This window comes from Elephas maximus, chromosome 11, assembly GCF_024166365.1.
Source record: "Elephas maximus indicus isolate mEleMax1 chromosome 11, mEleMax1 primary haplotype, whole genome shotgun sequence".
Classification (NCBI taxonomy): domain Eukaryota; kingdom Metazoa; phylum Chordata; class Mammalia; order Proboscidea; family Elephantidae; genus Elephas; species Elephas maximus.
Window position 1 is genome coordinate 66,039,924 of NC_064829.1, and position 16,860 is coordinate 66,056,783.

The 16,860-nt window shown below is 42.7% G+C and overlaps 1 protein-coding gene across 1 annotated transcript in view; it reads left to right on the top strand.

The window, feature by feature from the left end:
* Positions 1-9,935, top strand: part of ST8SIA3 (ST8 alpha-N-acetyl-neuraminide alpha-2,8-sialyltransferase 3) — a 98,885-nt gene extending 88,950 nt beyond the window's left edge. The window contains 5 exon segments of the mRNA XM_049902328.1: positions 2,097-2,342; positions 2,345-2,636; positions 3,968-4,087; positions 6,635-7,192; positions 9,653-9,935. Of these exon segments, the coding sequence (XP_049758285.1) occupies positions 2,097-2,342; positions 2,345-2,636; positions 3,968-4,087; positions 6,635-7,192; positions 9,653-9,935 (1,499 nt within the window).
* Positions 9,936-16,860: the final 6,925 nt, after the last annotated feature.

Genomic DNA, 16,860 nt, shown 5'->3' on the forward strand with positions numbered 1-16,860 from the left:
TGTATGCGGAGCAATAATCCCAGAAGCTGGGCTATATGAAGAAGAATGGGGCATCAGGATTGAAGACTCATTAACAACCTACCATACGCAGATGACATAACCTTGCTTGCTGAAAGTGAAAAGGACTGGAAGCACTTACTGATGAAAATCAAAGATGATGACCTTCAGTATGGTTTATACCCCAACACAAAGAAAACAAAATTCCTCACAACTGGACCAGTAAGCAACATCATGATAAAAGGAGAAAAGGTCGAAGTTGTCAAGGATTTCATTTTACTTGGATCCGTAATCAAAACACATGGATGTAGCAATCAAGACATCAAACAATGCATTGCGTTAGGCAAATCTGCTGAAAAAAAAAAAAAACTCTTTAAAGTATTCACATTAAGGACTAAGATGTGCCTGACCCAAGCCATGGTGTTTTCAGTTGCCTCACACAAATGTGAAAGCTGGACAATGAATAAGTAAGGAAGAAGAATTGATGCCTTTGAATTGTGGTGTTGAAGAAGAATATTGAATATACCATGGACTGCCAAAAGAACGAACAAATCTGTCTTGGAAAAAGTACAACCAGAATGCTCTTTAGAAGCAAGGATGGCTTTGGACATATTATCAGGAGGGATCAGTCCCTGGAGAAGGACATCATGCTTGTGAAAGTAGAGGGTTAGCAAAAAGAGGAAGACCCTCAACTAGATGGATTGACACAGTGGCTGCAACAATGGACTCAAGCATAGCAATGATCGTGAGGATGGTGCAGGACTGGGCAGTGTTTCATTCTGTTGTACACAGGGTTGCTACAAGTGGGAACTGACTGGATGGCACCTAACATTAACAAAAATTTTTTCTTTTCTTTTTTAAATGTACTTTAGATGAAGGTTTACAGAGCAAACTAGTTTCTCATTAAACGATTGATACACATATTGTTTTATGACATTGGTTGCCAACCCCATAACACGTCAGCACCCTGCCCTTCTTGACTTTGGCCTTCCTGTCCCCTCCTGCCTTCTCGTTCTTGCCACTGGCCTCGTGTGCCTGTCTAATCTTTGGCTGAAGGGTGACCCTCAGGAGTGACTTCATTACTGAGCTATAAGGGTGTCTGGGGACAATACTGTCAGGGTTTCTCCAGTCTCAGTTTAGACCAGTAAGTCTGTTTTTTTGTTTGTTTGTTTACCAACAACAATCTTTATGGAAGCAGAGGGCCACCTCTTTCTCCCTCTGAGTGGCCGATGGGCTCAAACCACCAATCTTTAGCAGCTGAGCGCTCAGCCACTGCGCCACCAGAGCTCCTTTTCCAGGGCTACCCACCTTTTAAAAAGTCCCTGGCAGGCGCAAGCGGTTTGCACTGTACTAAACTGTACTAGTAACCTAAATATTGGCAGTTGGAACCCACCCGGCAGCACCACAGAAGAAAAACCTGGCCATCTTGTGCCATAAAGATTCTAGCGAAGAAAACCCTATGGAGTAGTTCTACTCTGTAACAAATGTGGTCGCCGTGAGTCAGAATGACTCTATGGCAATGGGTTTGGTTGGTTTCTCCCTTTTAGAGAGAAGGGAAATACACGGCGGGCGTAGGGGACGAATAGGGAGACTTTCTAGGAAATTTCCAGGAAGTCTTAAGCATTCACACCTCAGGCCAGCCCAGCCAATGTTGGGGCTTCCTTATTGGGGTGCTAGGGCGGGTGGTGCCCCGCAGATCCCGAGGCGATGTCTCAGTGGTGACAGAGCAGCTTTTAAAGGTATGCCTTCCTACAACCACTCTCCCTGCCTCTGAGAAGGACCCAGCTGGTGGTTTCTCCTCCAAAGCAGCAAATCCGGTTATTTATCTCCCTATTCCGTGATACATTCTAAAGAAATGTGTGGTCCATTAAACTAAGTTTGGTCGTCTGTCTCCCTACAGCCACCTCCTCGTTCACACCTTCAGCCTGGGAGACCGCCCTCGGCGAGAATGCAGGCTTCTATCCTTAATTCTCCTCCCTCCTTCCCTCGTCCGCCTCCCCTTGTTCCCTCCCCCAGTTATTTGGGAGATTAGAGTTCATTAATTAAATCCTGTGCTTAGATCGAACTGTAACATTATTCTGATCACATTTATCTTTTAGGCGGCGGAGGAGATGGCAGCCTTGCTGGAAACGCGCAGGGGAGCCTGAGCCGGCACTGGGGACGCACAGCGCGCCGCGCTCCCTCACCACGCCACCACGCAGCCCCTCCATCTTCCTGCTCAGCTTCCCCGCCCGTGCGCCCTTTTTTGGGGGGTCCGGCTTCTCCTCGGAGCTCCTATTCCCCTCCCCGGGTCCTCCGCGGCCCCCCTGCTCCGGTCCCATCCCCCACCACACGCTCACACGCGCGCGCACACACACACTCACACACACACACACGCACACCCGCGCCCACACGCCAGTGAGTCGCTGGCCGCTCAATGGACAGATTGCCCCGGTTTCCCTGATCCTAGACAAGCCAGGGATGAGAAATTGCAAAATGGCCCGGGTCGCCAGTGTGCTGGGGCTGGTCATGCTCAGCGTCGCCCTGCTGATTTTATCGCTTATCAGCTACGTGTCTCTGAAAAAGGAGAACATCTTCACCACTCCCAAGTATGCCAGCCAAGGGGCGCCCCGAATGTACATGTTCCACGCGGGATTCCGGTGAGTGCGGGCTTCGATTTGAGCACCCTTAGGGATCTGGTATACTGGGGGGGGGGGGGGGGGGGGGCGGGGAGCAGAGGGTGTCTGGGCTTCTCGGGGCGAGATAATTGCGTGGTCTTTTTTCCACTCCTCTCTGTGGTTCTCCCTTCCCCCTCCCCTTTATTTTTTAACCCAGAGCCCCTAAAGCCGTTGTCCTAATCGATGTGACCACATTTCTCGTGTTCATCTTCGGCATCCCTTCTCACCATTTCAAAAAAGAGGGGAGGGTTTAAGGACAAGGGTGGTGGAGGGAGAGAGGTGGGGGAGGGGTGGACATGCGTGGGGTGAGCGCCTGCCCAGCGCCCTGTCTGCTGACGTGACTACCGGGCTCCGGGCAGCCCAGGGCGGTTTAATGGCGCAGGCGCCGGCCCCCCTTACACTGTCCTCCTCTCCTCTCTCCCCCACCCATCAAGGGATGCGCGGGCTTATTCTCCTGAAGCCGCAGGGCAGTTCTCTCTCGACCCACTCCTGCAGCCACCCTCCTTTCCGGGATTTCTGCAGTCCCCCGCCCCTACGGGAAGCGACTCTCCTTTGGGCCGCCTACCCTCGCCACAGGTCGAAGTCACTGGCTGGACGCGAGGCCGGCCTGGGAAGCTGCCAGGCGCAGCTTAGCGCAACTCATCCAGAGTTCCGCCCCTACCAAGTGACCTAAGAAGCTCTCCCAGCAGGGCCTCCTGAGGGGCGGCTGGCAAAAACAAACTGCAATCTGGGTCCCAGCCAGGCCCCCTGGCTGGGTATGGGACACAGAACATCCCCAACTGGGGCAGAAGAGCTGAGCTGGCCAGCGGCCCCCGGGATCCCCAACTGGGGGACAGGGAGTGAAAGCAGACTTAGGCTCAGAAGGAAGAGTTTAAGTCAGGAGCCATCCCAGCCTTCCCCTGTATCTCAGTTTTTCTCTGCACAGTTTCCAAAAATCAATTCACCAGGGCGGCTAAGGAGGCGCGGGTCCGGCAAGCGCTGTCGCTGTCCGCGGTGCTGATTCTGGTCGTGTCCGCGCACCTGCTCCAGCCGCGCGTCGGGCTCCCGCCCCTGCCTTCCGCGAGACGGCCATTTTATGGTCGCTCCAGCTCCCGGGGAAAGGACAATGGAGATGGGTTTCCCAAGAGTCTTTCTTCCTCCCTGGAGTATGTGGGGAGCAGGGAGTGGGCCAAGTGAAGGAGGGCCCTGGGGCAGGATGGAGCCAGTGCGTGGGCCAATTACTCCCTCTCCTAGCTGATTGGACTCTAATGGCTACCTCGGCTTCCCAGAGCTGAGGCCAGCACGTTTGTCTGTGTACTCACGCTCCTCTCCAGGTCACAATTTGCGCTGAAGTTTCTAGACCCGTCATTTGTACCCCTTTCGAATTCTCTGACCCAGGAACTCCAAGGGAAACCTAAGTGGAGATTTAATCGGACAGCGTTTTTACACCAAAGGTAGGACGGGGGCGGGAAGATCCAAAAGGTTGTTTTTGAATTCTGGAAATCAAAAAGCAAAACAAAACAAAAAAAATTTAAAAATCCAAAACAACAAAATTCTGTCTTCTCTCCCTCTGCAGAGGCATTTGCATTGTGTTCTTGGGCTGACTGCGCAATGCTCTGGTTGGTAACCAATGCTAGTTACTAGAATGCCCTCTCATAAAAAGAAAACAAGACGACCAATTTGAATGAAAAAAAAAGGAGAGAGCCTAGGGGTTAATTGCGTGCCATGGTTCAGAGTTAACATGCAGGCAATATGGCCAACACCATCTATTTTAAAAAATGGGGGAGAGGTTAATGGCAAAAAGACCACCCAATGCATTTTCATTCCCTGATGATCTTACAGCTGCTAACCAAAGGGACGGCAGTTCGAGTCCACCAGGCGCTCCTTGGAAACTCTGTGGGGCAGTTCTACTCTGTCCTACAGGGTCGCTATGAGTCAGAATCGACTCCATGGCAATGGGTTTTTTGTTTTTGTTTTTTGGCTGAAATTTTTAAAAATATATGTATTAAAATGATATTTTCTCATTGAAACACACAGAAAATACCATAATTCGTCTCCATCAAATTACTAGTAAAAACCTTGGCCCAAACACATACAAATATTTAAGTGTGTTTTTGTTTTGGTTTTGCCTGTTTGTTTTCATTAAGCCTTTGCGGCTTTTAACTTTTCAATATGCTACCCATCATCATTCTTATTACTTATGTCTTGTAGTAGCCTCATTTTATGTATGAAGGAGTTTGTTTTTGCTTTGTTTTGTTTTGTTTTGAAGGGGCAGGGGAAGAGGATGAGATGTATTCTAATTTATTTATTCGCCTTAGTGATTTAGGTCTGCTCTTAGATATTAGCAACCTGAGATATATCGTTACTCCTTCTTGGTGGGATTTTTATGCTGCTAAATGGAATGTGAGCCATCTAGTGTACTCATTAGGGGTGTGAATACTTACTTTACAAACCACTCTATTTAGGGGGATGTGATGTGGTCATAGCATTTCTAGCTATTGCTCTCTCTTTTTTAAGTTTGACCTACTGGTAGAGTTAAAACAAATTCAATAGATAACCATAGTGTCATGAGAATGCTGTTTACTTGAAAAGTTGGCCTACAGTCATGTAGATATGATTAAAATTTTCAAAACACTGTATAATTAGAAATTAGTCCATGAAAATAATTGATTAATTCTAAAAGCCTAAAAATCCTTTTTCAACTTTTGGGTTTTTAATCCAATATTAATTTTATAGACAACACAGAAAGCTTTCATGAGTAGAACACATATACCTCACCAAAATATATTTCTAACTCAGTAAAAATATTCTTCCCATGCTGGTCCACGTGACCCAAATGATCAGTCAGAGCAATATTTCCTTTTCAAAACTTTCCTCTTTTCAGTCTATTAATTGGGTAATTATTCATTAATTTTCACCAGTATCCTTTTCAACTTACTTTTACAACAGCTTGTAAGAACAATGCTGGTAACTTTGGAAGTTCTCGGTTAAAGAGTTCAGTTTATATTGCTCTATGCTTTGAAGAATGCAGTAATTTTTTAAAATAACATTCCAGGTCAAGTGATTATATGTAATAACATTCATGCTACATTTTAGACAAAAGATACAGGAGATTCAGTGTGATTTTCTAGTGTTGGGAAATCTAGCCTCCAAGTAACATGTTACTTGCTTTCTCTTAAATATTTTAAACAGCTGAGGCATTAAGAAGGAATTCTTAATTTTACTTAAAACTCAGCATGAAAGCAACCTGAAATTAGTTCTAAATATCACCCATGCCTTATTTATCCTCTGAATTGTTAGAATATATATTTTTTCAGGATTTACAATAGCCTCTGTTTCCGAGCCTTAGACTTCTCCAACTAAATTGTGTTTCTATATAATCAACTGGAAAAATAACCCTGTTTCATTATTCAAAGGATCTTAATGAGATTATCATCTCATTTCTATTAAATATTCAACTATACCCATTGTTATTACCAGTTTTATATTTTAATAATAGATAATACTGTACTGACTCATATCTATTTGGCTCTTATTTGGACACCGGTGATATTTGATATTCCTTGAACACTGCAATCCAATAGCAAACAAGTAGTCCCTAGTTACAAACTCTCAGTCACCAATGTTTGTGCGTTAATGTGAGCTCTTTGGGGCTTGTGTAAATTGTTTCCCTGTATTTTCTGACACAGTTTGGCCTATGCCTCCTTGATCAAATACACTCTTCACGTAGAGCAGATAACCAAGGAAAGGCAACTAAAACTGTAAGTTACAACCTTTGCAAGTCTTAAAGGATTACATGCAGAACTTGACCAAAAGATTAGCACGTCTGTAGACTCTGAAACAACCCCCTCTCCAAAGACCACAATTATTATGGACGTATAACCTTTCTTGGGTTCAATGAGCCTAAGACTTTTGTCTGAATGAAATGGCCACATAAGACATAAAACGGAAAATCAGTTCTTTTGAATGGGATGCATTTAATGAATTTCTTTTTATTTTAGGCGAGAAATTCTTCAGCATGTCGATGTAATAAAAAATTTTTCTTTGACCAAGAATAGTGTTCGGATCGGACAACTGATGCACTATGATTATTCCAGCCATAAATATGTTTTCTCCATTAGCAATAACTTCCGGTCACTACTTCCAGAAGTGTCACCCATTATGAATAAGCATTATAATATTTGTGCTGTGGTTGGAAATAGTGGGATCCTGACAGGGAGCCAGTGTGGACAACAAATAGATAAATCAGATTTTGTTTTCCGTTGCAATTTCGCCCCTACGGAGGCATTCCAAAGAGATGTTGGAAGGAAAACGAACCTTACCACCTTCAACCCCAGCATCTTGGAAAAATATTACAACAATCTTTTGACCATTCAGGACCGTAACAACTTTTTCCTCAGTTTAAAAAAGCTCGATGGGGCCATTCTTTGGATCCCTGCATTTTTCTTCCACACTTCAGCAACGGTTACCAGGACATTAGTTGACTTTTTTGTTGAACACAGAGGTCAGTTAAAGGTCCAATTGGCTTGGCCTGGAAATATAATGCAACATGTCAACAGGTGTGTATATTTTATTGCATTTAACTCATACCCCACCAGATGGCAAATCAATATTGTAATCTCTTGTGGAGGGGGGGAGCTATCTAATTCGTTGTTGCGGTTAGTTTAGTACTTTAGGCCAAATTTTTACTTCCTCTTTTGTAATGAATGAATGAATCGTTCTAGTTAAGAATTTCAGTCTTCTCCTGACTGGTAGCCAAGTGCCAAATGGAAGATTTAGTATTTCATCGGCTTCCCTTTTCTATTCCCTGTCTCCTCCCTTGGATGTAAGCCTAGTGAACAGTCATAGAAATCACTAAAAAGCAATTTTTTTAAAATAGATAGCTATGTCACGATAAAGCCAATGGCTAAGTTAGACAAATCAAGTGTGTGTGTTTTAAGAAAATGGAATTGACTTAAATTTTTCCTTTTTTTTTTTTGTTGCTGTTGTTGTCTGAGTATTTTGTAGATTTCCAAGATTAGCAAACCCCCTAGGTTAATCATAAACTGAGTAATTTACTTTTATAATTTGAGTGCAAAACCATGTGAGAAGTATTTTATGAGCTCTTTGTGATCCCTTGTGATTCAAATGACAGATTGACCAGAGACGCAATGTTTTCATGTAGCCTGGCGATTCTCTATTCTGGCTGTACATTAGAATCATTTACGGAGCTTTAAAAAATACTTCCGCCTGGACTCTGTCTCAAGAGATTCTGATCCAAGTGGTCTGCTGAGCCCCAGGTATTTGTTATTTTTCAATAACTTCCCAGGTGATTCTAATATGCAACTGAATTGAGAGCCACCAATTCAACATATTTTATAAAGCAAGATTAATTGTAGGCTATTTTTTTTTCCTTTCAACCAGCTGACCAAATTGTCTCAACTCTAATTTCCGCTCTGTAAGTAGCCTCAATGTCCTAACATATTATCCAGATATTGTAAGGTAGAATGTGCTCTGGAAGCCTGGTAAACAGGGAATTCTAAAGATTTTTATCCCACAATATACTATTTCCATCCTGTAGTCCCCTAACATCTTCCAAATGTAAGGTCTGTTTAGTTGACATCCCATAGAAGAAGGAATCATAGTCTAATAAACTAGTATGTATCTAAGAAGTGAAGGCATCCTTTATAGTTCAAACTGGAACTTTTTCTTGGAGAGAAAGGGAGCACTACTGGTAATTACAACAGGGATAGCAGGCATAAACGGGGACCGTCCCAGTTTCGCAGGACATATGGTCACCTTTTTAAGAGGTAATGTAGCCCATCTCCTAAATTTAAAGTTGAGGAAACTGAAGTCCAAAGAGCAGAAGTTATTTACTGAAAGCCACTGTGCAAATTGGGCAGAACCAGGAGGAAGCCAAGTTCCTGAGTCCCTGTCCTGTCGTTTTTTGACCTCATCATTTTGCCTCCCTCTTGTTCAGTTTAAATTTCCTCTTGCCAAAAGAATTGCCAGAAGTCTTTAGGTAAGAATATTAAAACTGAGACTGAACATCTCTGAAGGCTTAAAGTAGTGAAGAAGGAATTACATATGCCTAGAAACTTCAGCAAACTGGCCCATGCAGCCTACCTGCCACCAGTCTTCCAGAAAGCCTGTGGAGTTAGGCATAATGCCGAAAACCACTCAAGTTTGAAGCAAACACAGTGATTTGATGAAAACTCGAAAGAAACACAATCCATAGAAACTTGATTCATGAACAAGTTAATTCTACCTGCATAATTAATGATACACACACACAGCCGTCTCAAATATTTGACAGTGTAGATAGGAAGGCTTCAGAATACTACCTAAGTATGGAAGGAACAACAATAATTTAACTTTTTTTTTTTTAAACACAAAAAGTGTATAAATACTTTTCTTAGGTCTTTACAGGCTAAAGAAGAACTTGGGAACCCCTAGTTAGGAGATGAAGGAGAAGGGAATACTGTTTTTTACAAGAGGGTTTCCAAACCCAGGAAGAAGAATTTATTTCAAGGTTTGGATGGAGAAGTGACAGAGGAGGTCCCCTTGGATTAAACAACCACTTCTACTGCATTCAAAGGTCCTTTATTTATGAGATGTGTAGTCATTCTCAGCAGTGGCTTTCCATGGCGTCACCATCGAGTCAGAGTCACCACTCTTTAGGAAGGCTCAGAGTTTGGGTCAGCTTCATGGTGTGAGACCTGTGCAGTTACACAGGACCCCATGCTCAGAATCCCCCTGTGCTCAGAAGGGCCCTGCACTTGGTTTAATAATCTGTTGTTGCCATATTCAAATCCTTAATAATCTTTCAAAAAAGAGCCCACATTTTTGTTTTGCACTGGGTCCCACAAATTATGTAGCCCGTTCTACCCAGAGGTTTTTTTGTGGTCTACAAGATAGATTCAAAGCAAGTACTATTTCAGTTACTTGAACAATCCATCTCCCAGCCCAGCCATATTGACCTATCCAATTGAAACTTGAAACCCTGGACTCTGAACCTACGTGTACTTATTGTTCCACAGGTACTGGAAAAACAAACATTTGTCGCCCAAACGGCTGAGCACAGGTATTCTTATGTACACCCTTGCGTCAGCAATATGTGAAGAGATCCACTTGTATGGATTTTGGCCTTTTGGATTTGACCCCAACACGAGGGAAGACCTTCCATACCATTACTATGACAAAAAAGGAACCAAATTTACCACCAAGTGGCAGGAGTCCCACCAGCTGCCTGCCGAGTTTCAGCTGCTTTACCGAATGCATGGGGAAGGGCTCACCAAGCTGACTCTGTCACACTGTGCCTAAGAACTCCACAGGAAAGTGCCAAATGGCTATTTAAAAAGTGCCCAAATCAAATTGAATAGTCTTCAGAATAGAACCCTAGAGAATCTCTTATAAAGATTGTCTGCCATTTAAAAGGAAAGATGTCTTCTCCCCCTCTTTTGCACTGCTCTTTGAAGGGTCTTAGCCAACTGAGCACATGATTTAGAATTGATTGATAAAAGGAATGTTGCATTTGGAACTATGCTGCTAACGAAATGGTCTGAAGTATTTTCATGTTTGTATTTTAATAATAAACTGCCTCCCATTTTTTATTAGGACTAGGGCCGTAATTCCTGCAGCTATGCTCAGATACAGTCCTGGTCATCGTAGGCCTCTGGCCAGTTTGGGCAGGACCTCACTTTTGCCTGTGGGATCAGACTCTTCAGAATGAAATATAAAAAAAAAAAAAAAAAAAACTGGTTTGCATCTCTCTCTTTCGCTCTTTCCTCTCCTCTCTTATTCTCCTTCTCTCTCTCTTCTTTCTCTCTCTGTCTCTGAAAGGTTTCCTCTTGCCCCATCACCATGGAGTTTAATAATTTTCTAGGAATCATATTGAATTAGCTTTGCTTGTATGTGTTGTATCTGTACTTGATGTGTTCAAAGCTCTGGGTAACTTCGATGTTTTATGACAAACCGAGCAAATCATGATGGACCCCTTATAATTAATTTTATAAGAAATGCCTCTTATTAAGGTCTCACTCGTTCCTGCAATCATTCTACAGCAGGGCAGTCCCCTGTGGTAAATGGCATATCATGAGTGCATCTTTCACGAGCACAAAGCCTACATCGCAGGGGGCATCGCATCCCTTGACATGTGTGCTATTATGGCAAAAAGTTCTGTTGCCACATCTGCAAGGGCATTCCAGCCTGGGTTTAGTGCCTCCCTCAATTCCAACTCAAGCACTGGGCTGGGCATTCTCTTGGAACATGGAGGCAATGAGCCATCTTAGGAGCCTGGGACAGATAGAGGAAAGGGAAGAAGGATGTTTAGAAGCTGTTATGGAATCCTATATTCCCTAAAGTGTTGTAACCATGTTGCCATTCAGAGCTGTTGAGAACCAGCAGAGTTAGAGTGGAAGAGGTTCAAGATTGGCCAGGTCAGACACCCTGTGACTAGTGCTTAGACTAGGGTCATTTTCAGCATCATTGAGTCCACCATCATTGTTCCAGAACCATTTGTTCTCTTCAGGACAATTGTAGAGACTGGATATTTTTTCTTTCTTTCCACTGAGATCAGATCTATACACCTACAAATTAAGGTTTTCAAAAGGAAAAGTCATGTGAAGTGACAAGATTTGGTCCTAAATAACTCTGGGCATTTGAGATTGTATAGATTGCCATGAAGGAATTAGCTGGCCTTACTTTCTTCATTATTTCAGCCCTGGGAGTAGAGATCACATCCCTTCCGTCCCTGACTTTTCACTGAACAGCACTCTGTTCTTCTAGTCCAGCCCACAGTCTGGCCAAGTTGATGTTAAATTTTAATTAGAGTTTCTTTCTTCTTTCCAAATCCCAGTCAAGCACATTTGTTACACATTTGGGTCGAATAGCTCGTTCTTTTCCAGAAATCGCATCTAGATTGCTTGCAGTGTTACAAATACTGTTAAAAATAATTGCAGTAGTTTAGTACAGTAATCAACTCATTGCCTTTCTTGGGAAGGTATAATCATGCCTGAGGTGAAACCAGATACAATAAGGAACCACACAGGCCTATGCTCATATTCAGCCTGGTCCTAGAGGAAGCTGTCTTCTTCTAATTTCTCCAGAAAATTATCTAATCAGAGAGGCTTACATAGATTCAGATATTAACAAGTGAAAGAAAAACCATACAAGCTCAAATGCATTACCAGTTGTCACACATCTTTCTTACAACATTGAATGAAAGTCAAATAGATGGAAAGAAACAGGAATCGATGTTTCAGGATGGTGGGAACACTAAAAAAGCCTGTACCTGAAATAATTAGAGGGGAGCTATGAAAAACATTATTAAATTCAGTGGTATAATTTGACGGGTATTAACGCAACACTGGGTTTGTTCCCTGTCCCTTTGAAGAGGACAGTACCACATTTCTCATGGTGTGCTCTGTTAGGATCCCCGCAAGACTGATAACTGACAGAAGGGTTTAGTTGGCTGTTTCTGAGCACTTAGTCCATTTGGTTACAGCTAAGCGATATTAATGCCAATATTACACATGCCAGATTCCAACTATGCAGTTTTAATCCCAATGTGCCCGTTATTTTTCACTAGATGTAAATGCGTAGACACTTTGAACCAGGCGGGTTAAAAGAGCAAAAGATCAGGATACCAAAAATCAGTTAATTGTTCTATAGTGAACCATTGCAGTTTGGTCTCATCAGAATGCCAAGATTTTTTTCAAAGTCTGGGGAGATTTTTTTTTTAATATATTTTTGTTGTGCTTTAAGTGTAAGTTTACAAATCAAGTCAGTCTCTCATATAAAAACTTATATATATAAAAAAAAAACTAGGAGTATATAGCAAGGTGTATATAAGGTTTATATAAAAAATAAACCTTATATACACCTTGCTATATACTCCTAGTTGCCCTTCCCCTAATAAGACGGCACATTCCTCCTCTCCACCCTGTTTCCATCACCATTCTACCAGCTTCTGTCCCCCTCGGCCTTCACATCTCTCCTCTAGACAGGAGCTGCCCACATAGTCTCATGTGTCTACTTGATCCAAGAAGCCCACTCCTCAACAGTATCATTTTCTGTCTTATAGTCCAGTCCAATCCCTGTCTGAAGAGTTGGCTTTGAGAATAGTTCCTGTTTTGGGCTAACAGAAGGTCAGGGAGATTTTTTTAAATCTCACTTTCAATCTAGACTCCATCTTCACCTTAGAGTGAGTGGACTTTTCCATCTCCCAACATCATTTCATCATCTGTCACTTGAACTAGAACTCAGAACTAAAGTGAGGAAACGGACTCATCTCCCAGAGCTAGACAGGTTTAGAGGTTAAGCTCGTCCCCCGCTTCCAGGCAGGACTTCTCTGAAGCTGATCCCAAAAGACCACCCTTCCCTTTTCTTTAAAAATCTCTAAAGAAAATCCCAAACCCTCCCATAATTTGCAAATTCTTTATAGGAGCCCATATCACTTCCTTTGCAAAAATTAAGTGAGCTATGTGGGTAAACATGTATCCCAGTTTTCAACCCATAGTAAGTAGTCAATAGATGGGAGCTGTTACTATTATGTTCGTTAATAGCTATGCCCTTGGCCTACAGTTCAAGTGTAGAGAAAAAACAGCCTCTAGCTGATCACACAAAATCCTTTTTTATTTTATTTTATTTTGCTTTAGGTGAAAGTTTACAGTGCAAATTAGTTTCTCGTTCAAAATCTGTATACAAATTTTTTCATGACACTGGTTGAAATCCCTGCATTGTGCCAGCACTCTCTCCCTTTCCCTTTCTACCCTGGGTTCTTTGTGTCCATTCATCCAGTTTTCCTAACCCTTCCTGCCTTCTCATCTTTGCTTTTGGGAGGTATTGACCATTTGGTCTCATATACTTGATTGAAATAAGAAGCACATTCTTCACATGTGTTATTGTTTGTTTTTATAGGCCTGTCTAATCTTTGGCTGAAAGGTGGATTTCGGGAGTGGCTTCAGTTTTGAGTTAGCAGGGTTTCCAGGAGCCATGTTCCTAAAGACTGTTTCAGAAATTAAGCCTATGAAACCACTGGGAACAGGGCCGTTGGGTTCCTCCTGATTCTGCTACAGATACATACCCTGGTTTTCGCATTTCCCTTGCTTTATTACTTCTGGGTTAAATACATCCTTTTATAAGAACTTTCCCCCTTTTAGGATAATCACAGCAGAGTCTACCTCCAACTACTGGAATGAATCCCATTATAAAGCCCCCCCAGGCTGTCTATACATAACACCAACACAGGGAGGGGAGAACCCACAAACAGTTGACAACCTGCTTACTACTAGACTCTCAGCTTTCAGCCATTGTTTGGAGCATCATGTGCACACATGTAGATCCAGGGGAAGCGGGGTTAAAACGTGGCTTCAAGAATCCTTCCCACATCCAAAACTCTTCCCAATATTTGATGACTAAAATATCTCTTTTAGCCCTGTGTCTGCCTTAAGTGTCCTTGACTGTTTTGGTAGTGCTGTGTGTATAGGAGAGTGTTGTGTGCCTTGCAGTGCTGACTGTGGCTGCTGTGCCACCTGTCTGTGACCTTGATGTCAGACACCTGACCATGGGGCTGCCAGCAAGGACATGCAAAGGGAAAGGCTTCCCAGCCTGCTTGTGCTCAAGCGACTAGCTCCCCACTACAGGGAAAGTGCAAGGACTAACCTGTTTGGTGGGGAAGCTAAGAAACGGAAGAGCATCTCTTCCAACTTTGGGCGAGGCACTAATTTGACACTCTCAGATAGCGAAGAGGTATTGGCCTGAGGCCAAGGGAAGCAGGGACAGAACAGTAGAATCCTAGGACTCTGGAACTGGAAGAGACCCTTGAGTTTATCCAGTCTTAATGCTTGCCTTTACAACTCAGAGAACAGAGAAACAGAGAGGTTAAGTGATTTGCCCAAGATTACATAGGTCATGAGTGGAATAATTGGGACTCCTGATCCTTGCTTCTTGCCCTTATCCATATCAAAGGAAGATGGGCTCAAAGGGAAAAGGATTTGGGTCTGGAATCCACGGGGCACATAAAAAAATAAATTGGAAAGAGCATCAAGGTGAAAATAGATCTACTAAAAATATACATATTTATTTATTTCTCTTGTTGCAAAAGGATAAAAGAGATGATCACCTGGGTGTGCAACAGGACACTGCTCATCACCTACAACCCTCCCTGAAATGAAAGAAATCCCCTTGGTAAATCACAAGTCATTTTCTGGCGATTCACAGTTGACAGCTGGAATCTTATCCAGTAATCTGTTCATCTTAATAAAACCTTGTTTTAGTAACGTGTATGCGTAATTTAGACATTCAATCCTGCGAATAGTTATGTACTTCTCCATATGTGTGGTATTTAGCTGGGGCCCCTTGAGGGAAGAATAACTTTTTGTCAATGCCTTCCATATTGTAAGTAATTTCAACAGCCTTTGAATTATTGCATTTAGTTCAATATGCTAAGAAGATGTGCAAATAGCAGTGAATAACTTTGGCTGGGTCTTCGTGTGCAAAATGACATACTGAGCAATTTTATGTTTAAGTCTGGATCCTTAACTCCTTTTTTCCCATAATTGTTTGAATGCTCCCGGCAAAAGTATCTGTTTAGCCTTTACTTTTCCCTGAGTGTGTAGACCTATCCTTTTGTTTACAAAGAGATTTGGAGCTGCGCGTATGTGGCTAAAGCACCCAGATGGAGCATCATGGCACAGGGGATTTAGGGCACCTTGGCCAGCTGATTGACCTGTCTGGACTCTGTGGCCCAATTAATCAAGGCCACAGATGAGTTGATACCAAGGACCAAAATGACTAATTATGCCTCTCTCACACTCTGATTGCTTAGCCACATAGATATAACATTTTCGAACGTCATTATTGTGTGATGCAATATTTCTCAGTGTTTTTTTGTTGTGATGACTTTTTATTGAAGACACATATTTCAATAGATGCTTTTCCTCAATGAAGCTCATTTTCTTGTTGATTACAGTGGAATCACAATGAAGAGCCTGCCACAGGATAACTGACTCCACATTAAGATTATGATGGGATTATAGGGTTAGGACCTGGATTCTGCCACTGATCCATCAGCAAACAAAGCTCCTGTCATAGATTTTGACACTAGGAGCTCTTTAAAATACAATTCTTGCTCCCCACCCCAGAACTTTGCATCAGAATGCCCTGGGATTTGTCCACCGTACAAAGATCCCCAGGTGATTCTGATATGGCCAGCATTTTGGAACCAATAATATATTAGGGTCATATATGCCACTTTGACCAAAGTAGCTAAATGCTTATTATGCCTCATGCAATTAATATCTGATCTGTTCCTTGAAGTTACATGGCAATATAGACACAATTTGAGTGACTCAAAGCTTTGACTCTTTGGGCTGAGCTGACCAGTCACTAACTTGGAAGCGAATAGTAGTTGGTCAATTTAATCATAAAGGATGTGAGTCTGAAGACAGTCAAAGAAGGAAGCTTAGCTCTAATATCCTTTACCACAAGTCCAGCTCTTTATATTTTACTGTTTATATTCAAAACTAAGAGGCAGGTTTCAGGTCACTTTTTTTTGTAAATGGATAAATTGAGACAGGGAGGTTAAATGGCTCATTCAGATTCAACTTGGAAGTTAGTCCCAGAGCTAAAATATTCCTCCAAGGGTCTGATTTCTCAACCTCCCAGTAATGCCCAAAATGCAAAGGTCCTCAAGCTAAAATGAGACCAATCAAAAAACAAAATTCAAGGAGATAAAATTCTAGAACCAACCAGCGTGACAGAAGTGCTCATTGGCACTGGCCGCCTTGCACCACCTCTCTTGGATAAGTACCACCATCCTAATGAAGTTTTGGCCCAGCTTCTTTCCATAGCTGTGTGCATGCAAAGTCTTTAATCATCAGAGATACTAAAGGGCTCCTTTGATTTCCCTCCTCTGTGGTTCTGAGACAATTTAGCTCTTTGGTGTGCTGGTAAATGTTTAACAACTGGCACTGGAGAAGGGTGGAGCCTTGATCTGTAGCACTTACCAATGTCCATGGCATAAATACTCTCATCATGGCCAACTTCAGCCTACTAACTTGATGAACATTTAACAATATGTTTTCAAGAGTCAGTATGAGCCAGTTCCAGCACAACACTGCCTGCCAATTTCTGCGTCAGTGAGTGCCAAATATGTGGCTTTGGAGGTGCTCCCAAATGACCCCACTAGAGGGGCAGCATTGGCTTTGAAGGAGCTCCCAAATGACCCCCCAGGAGGGGGGTAGAA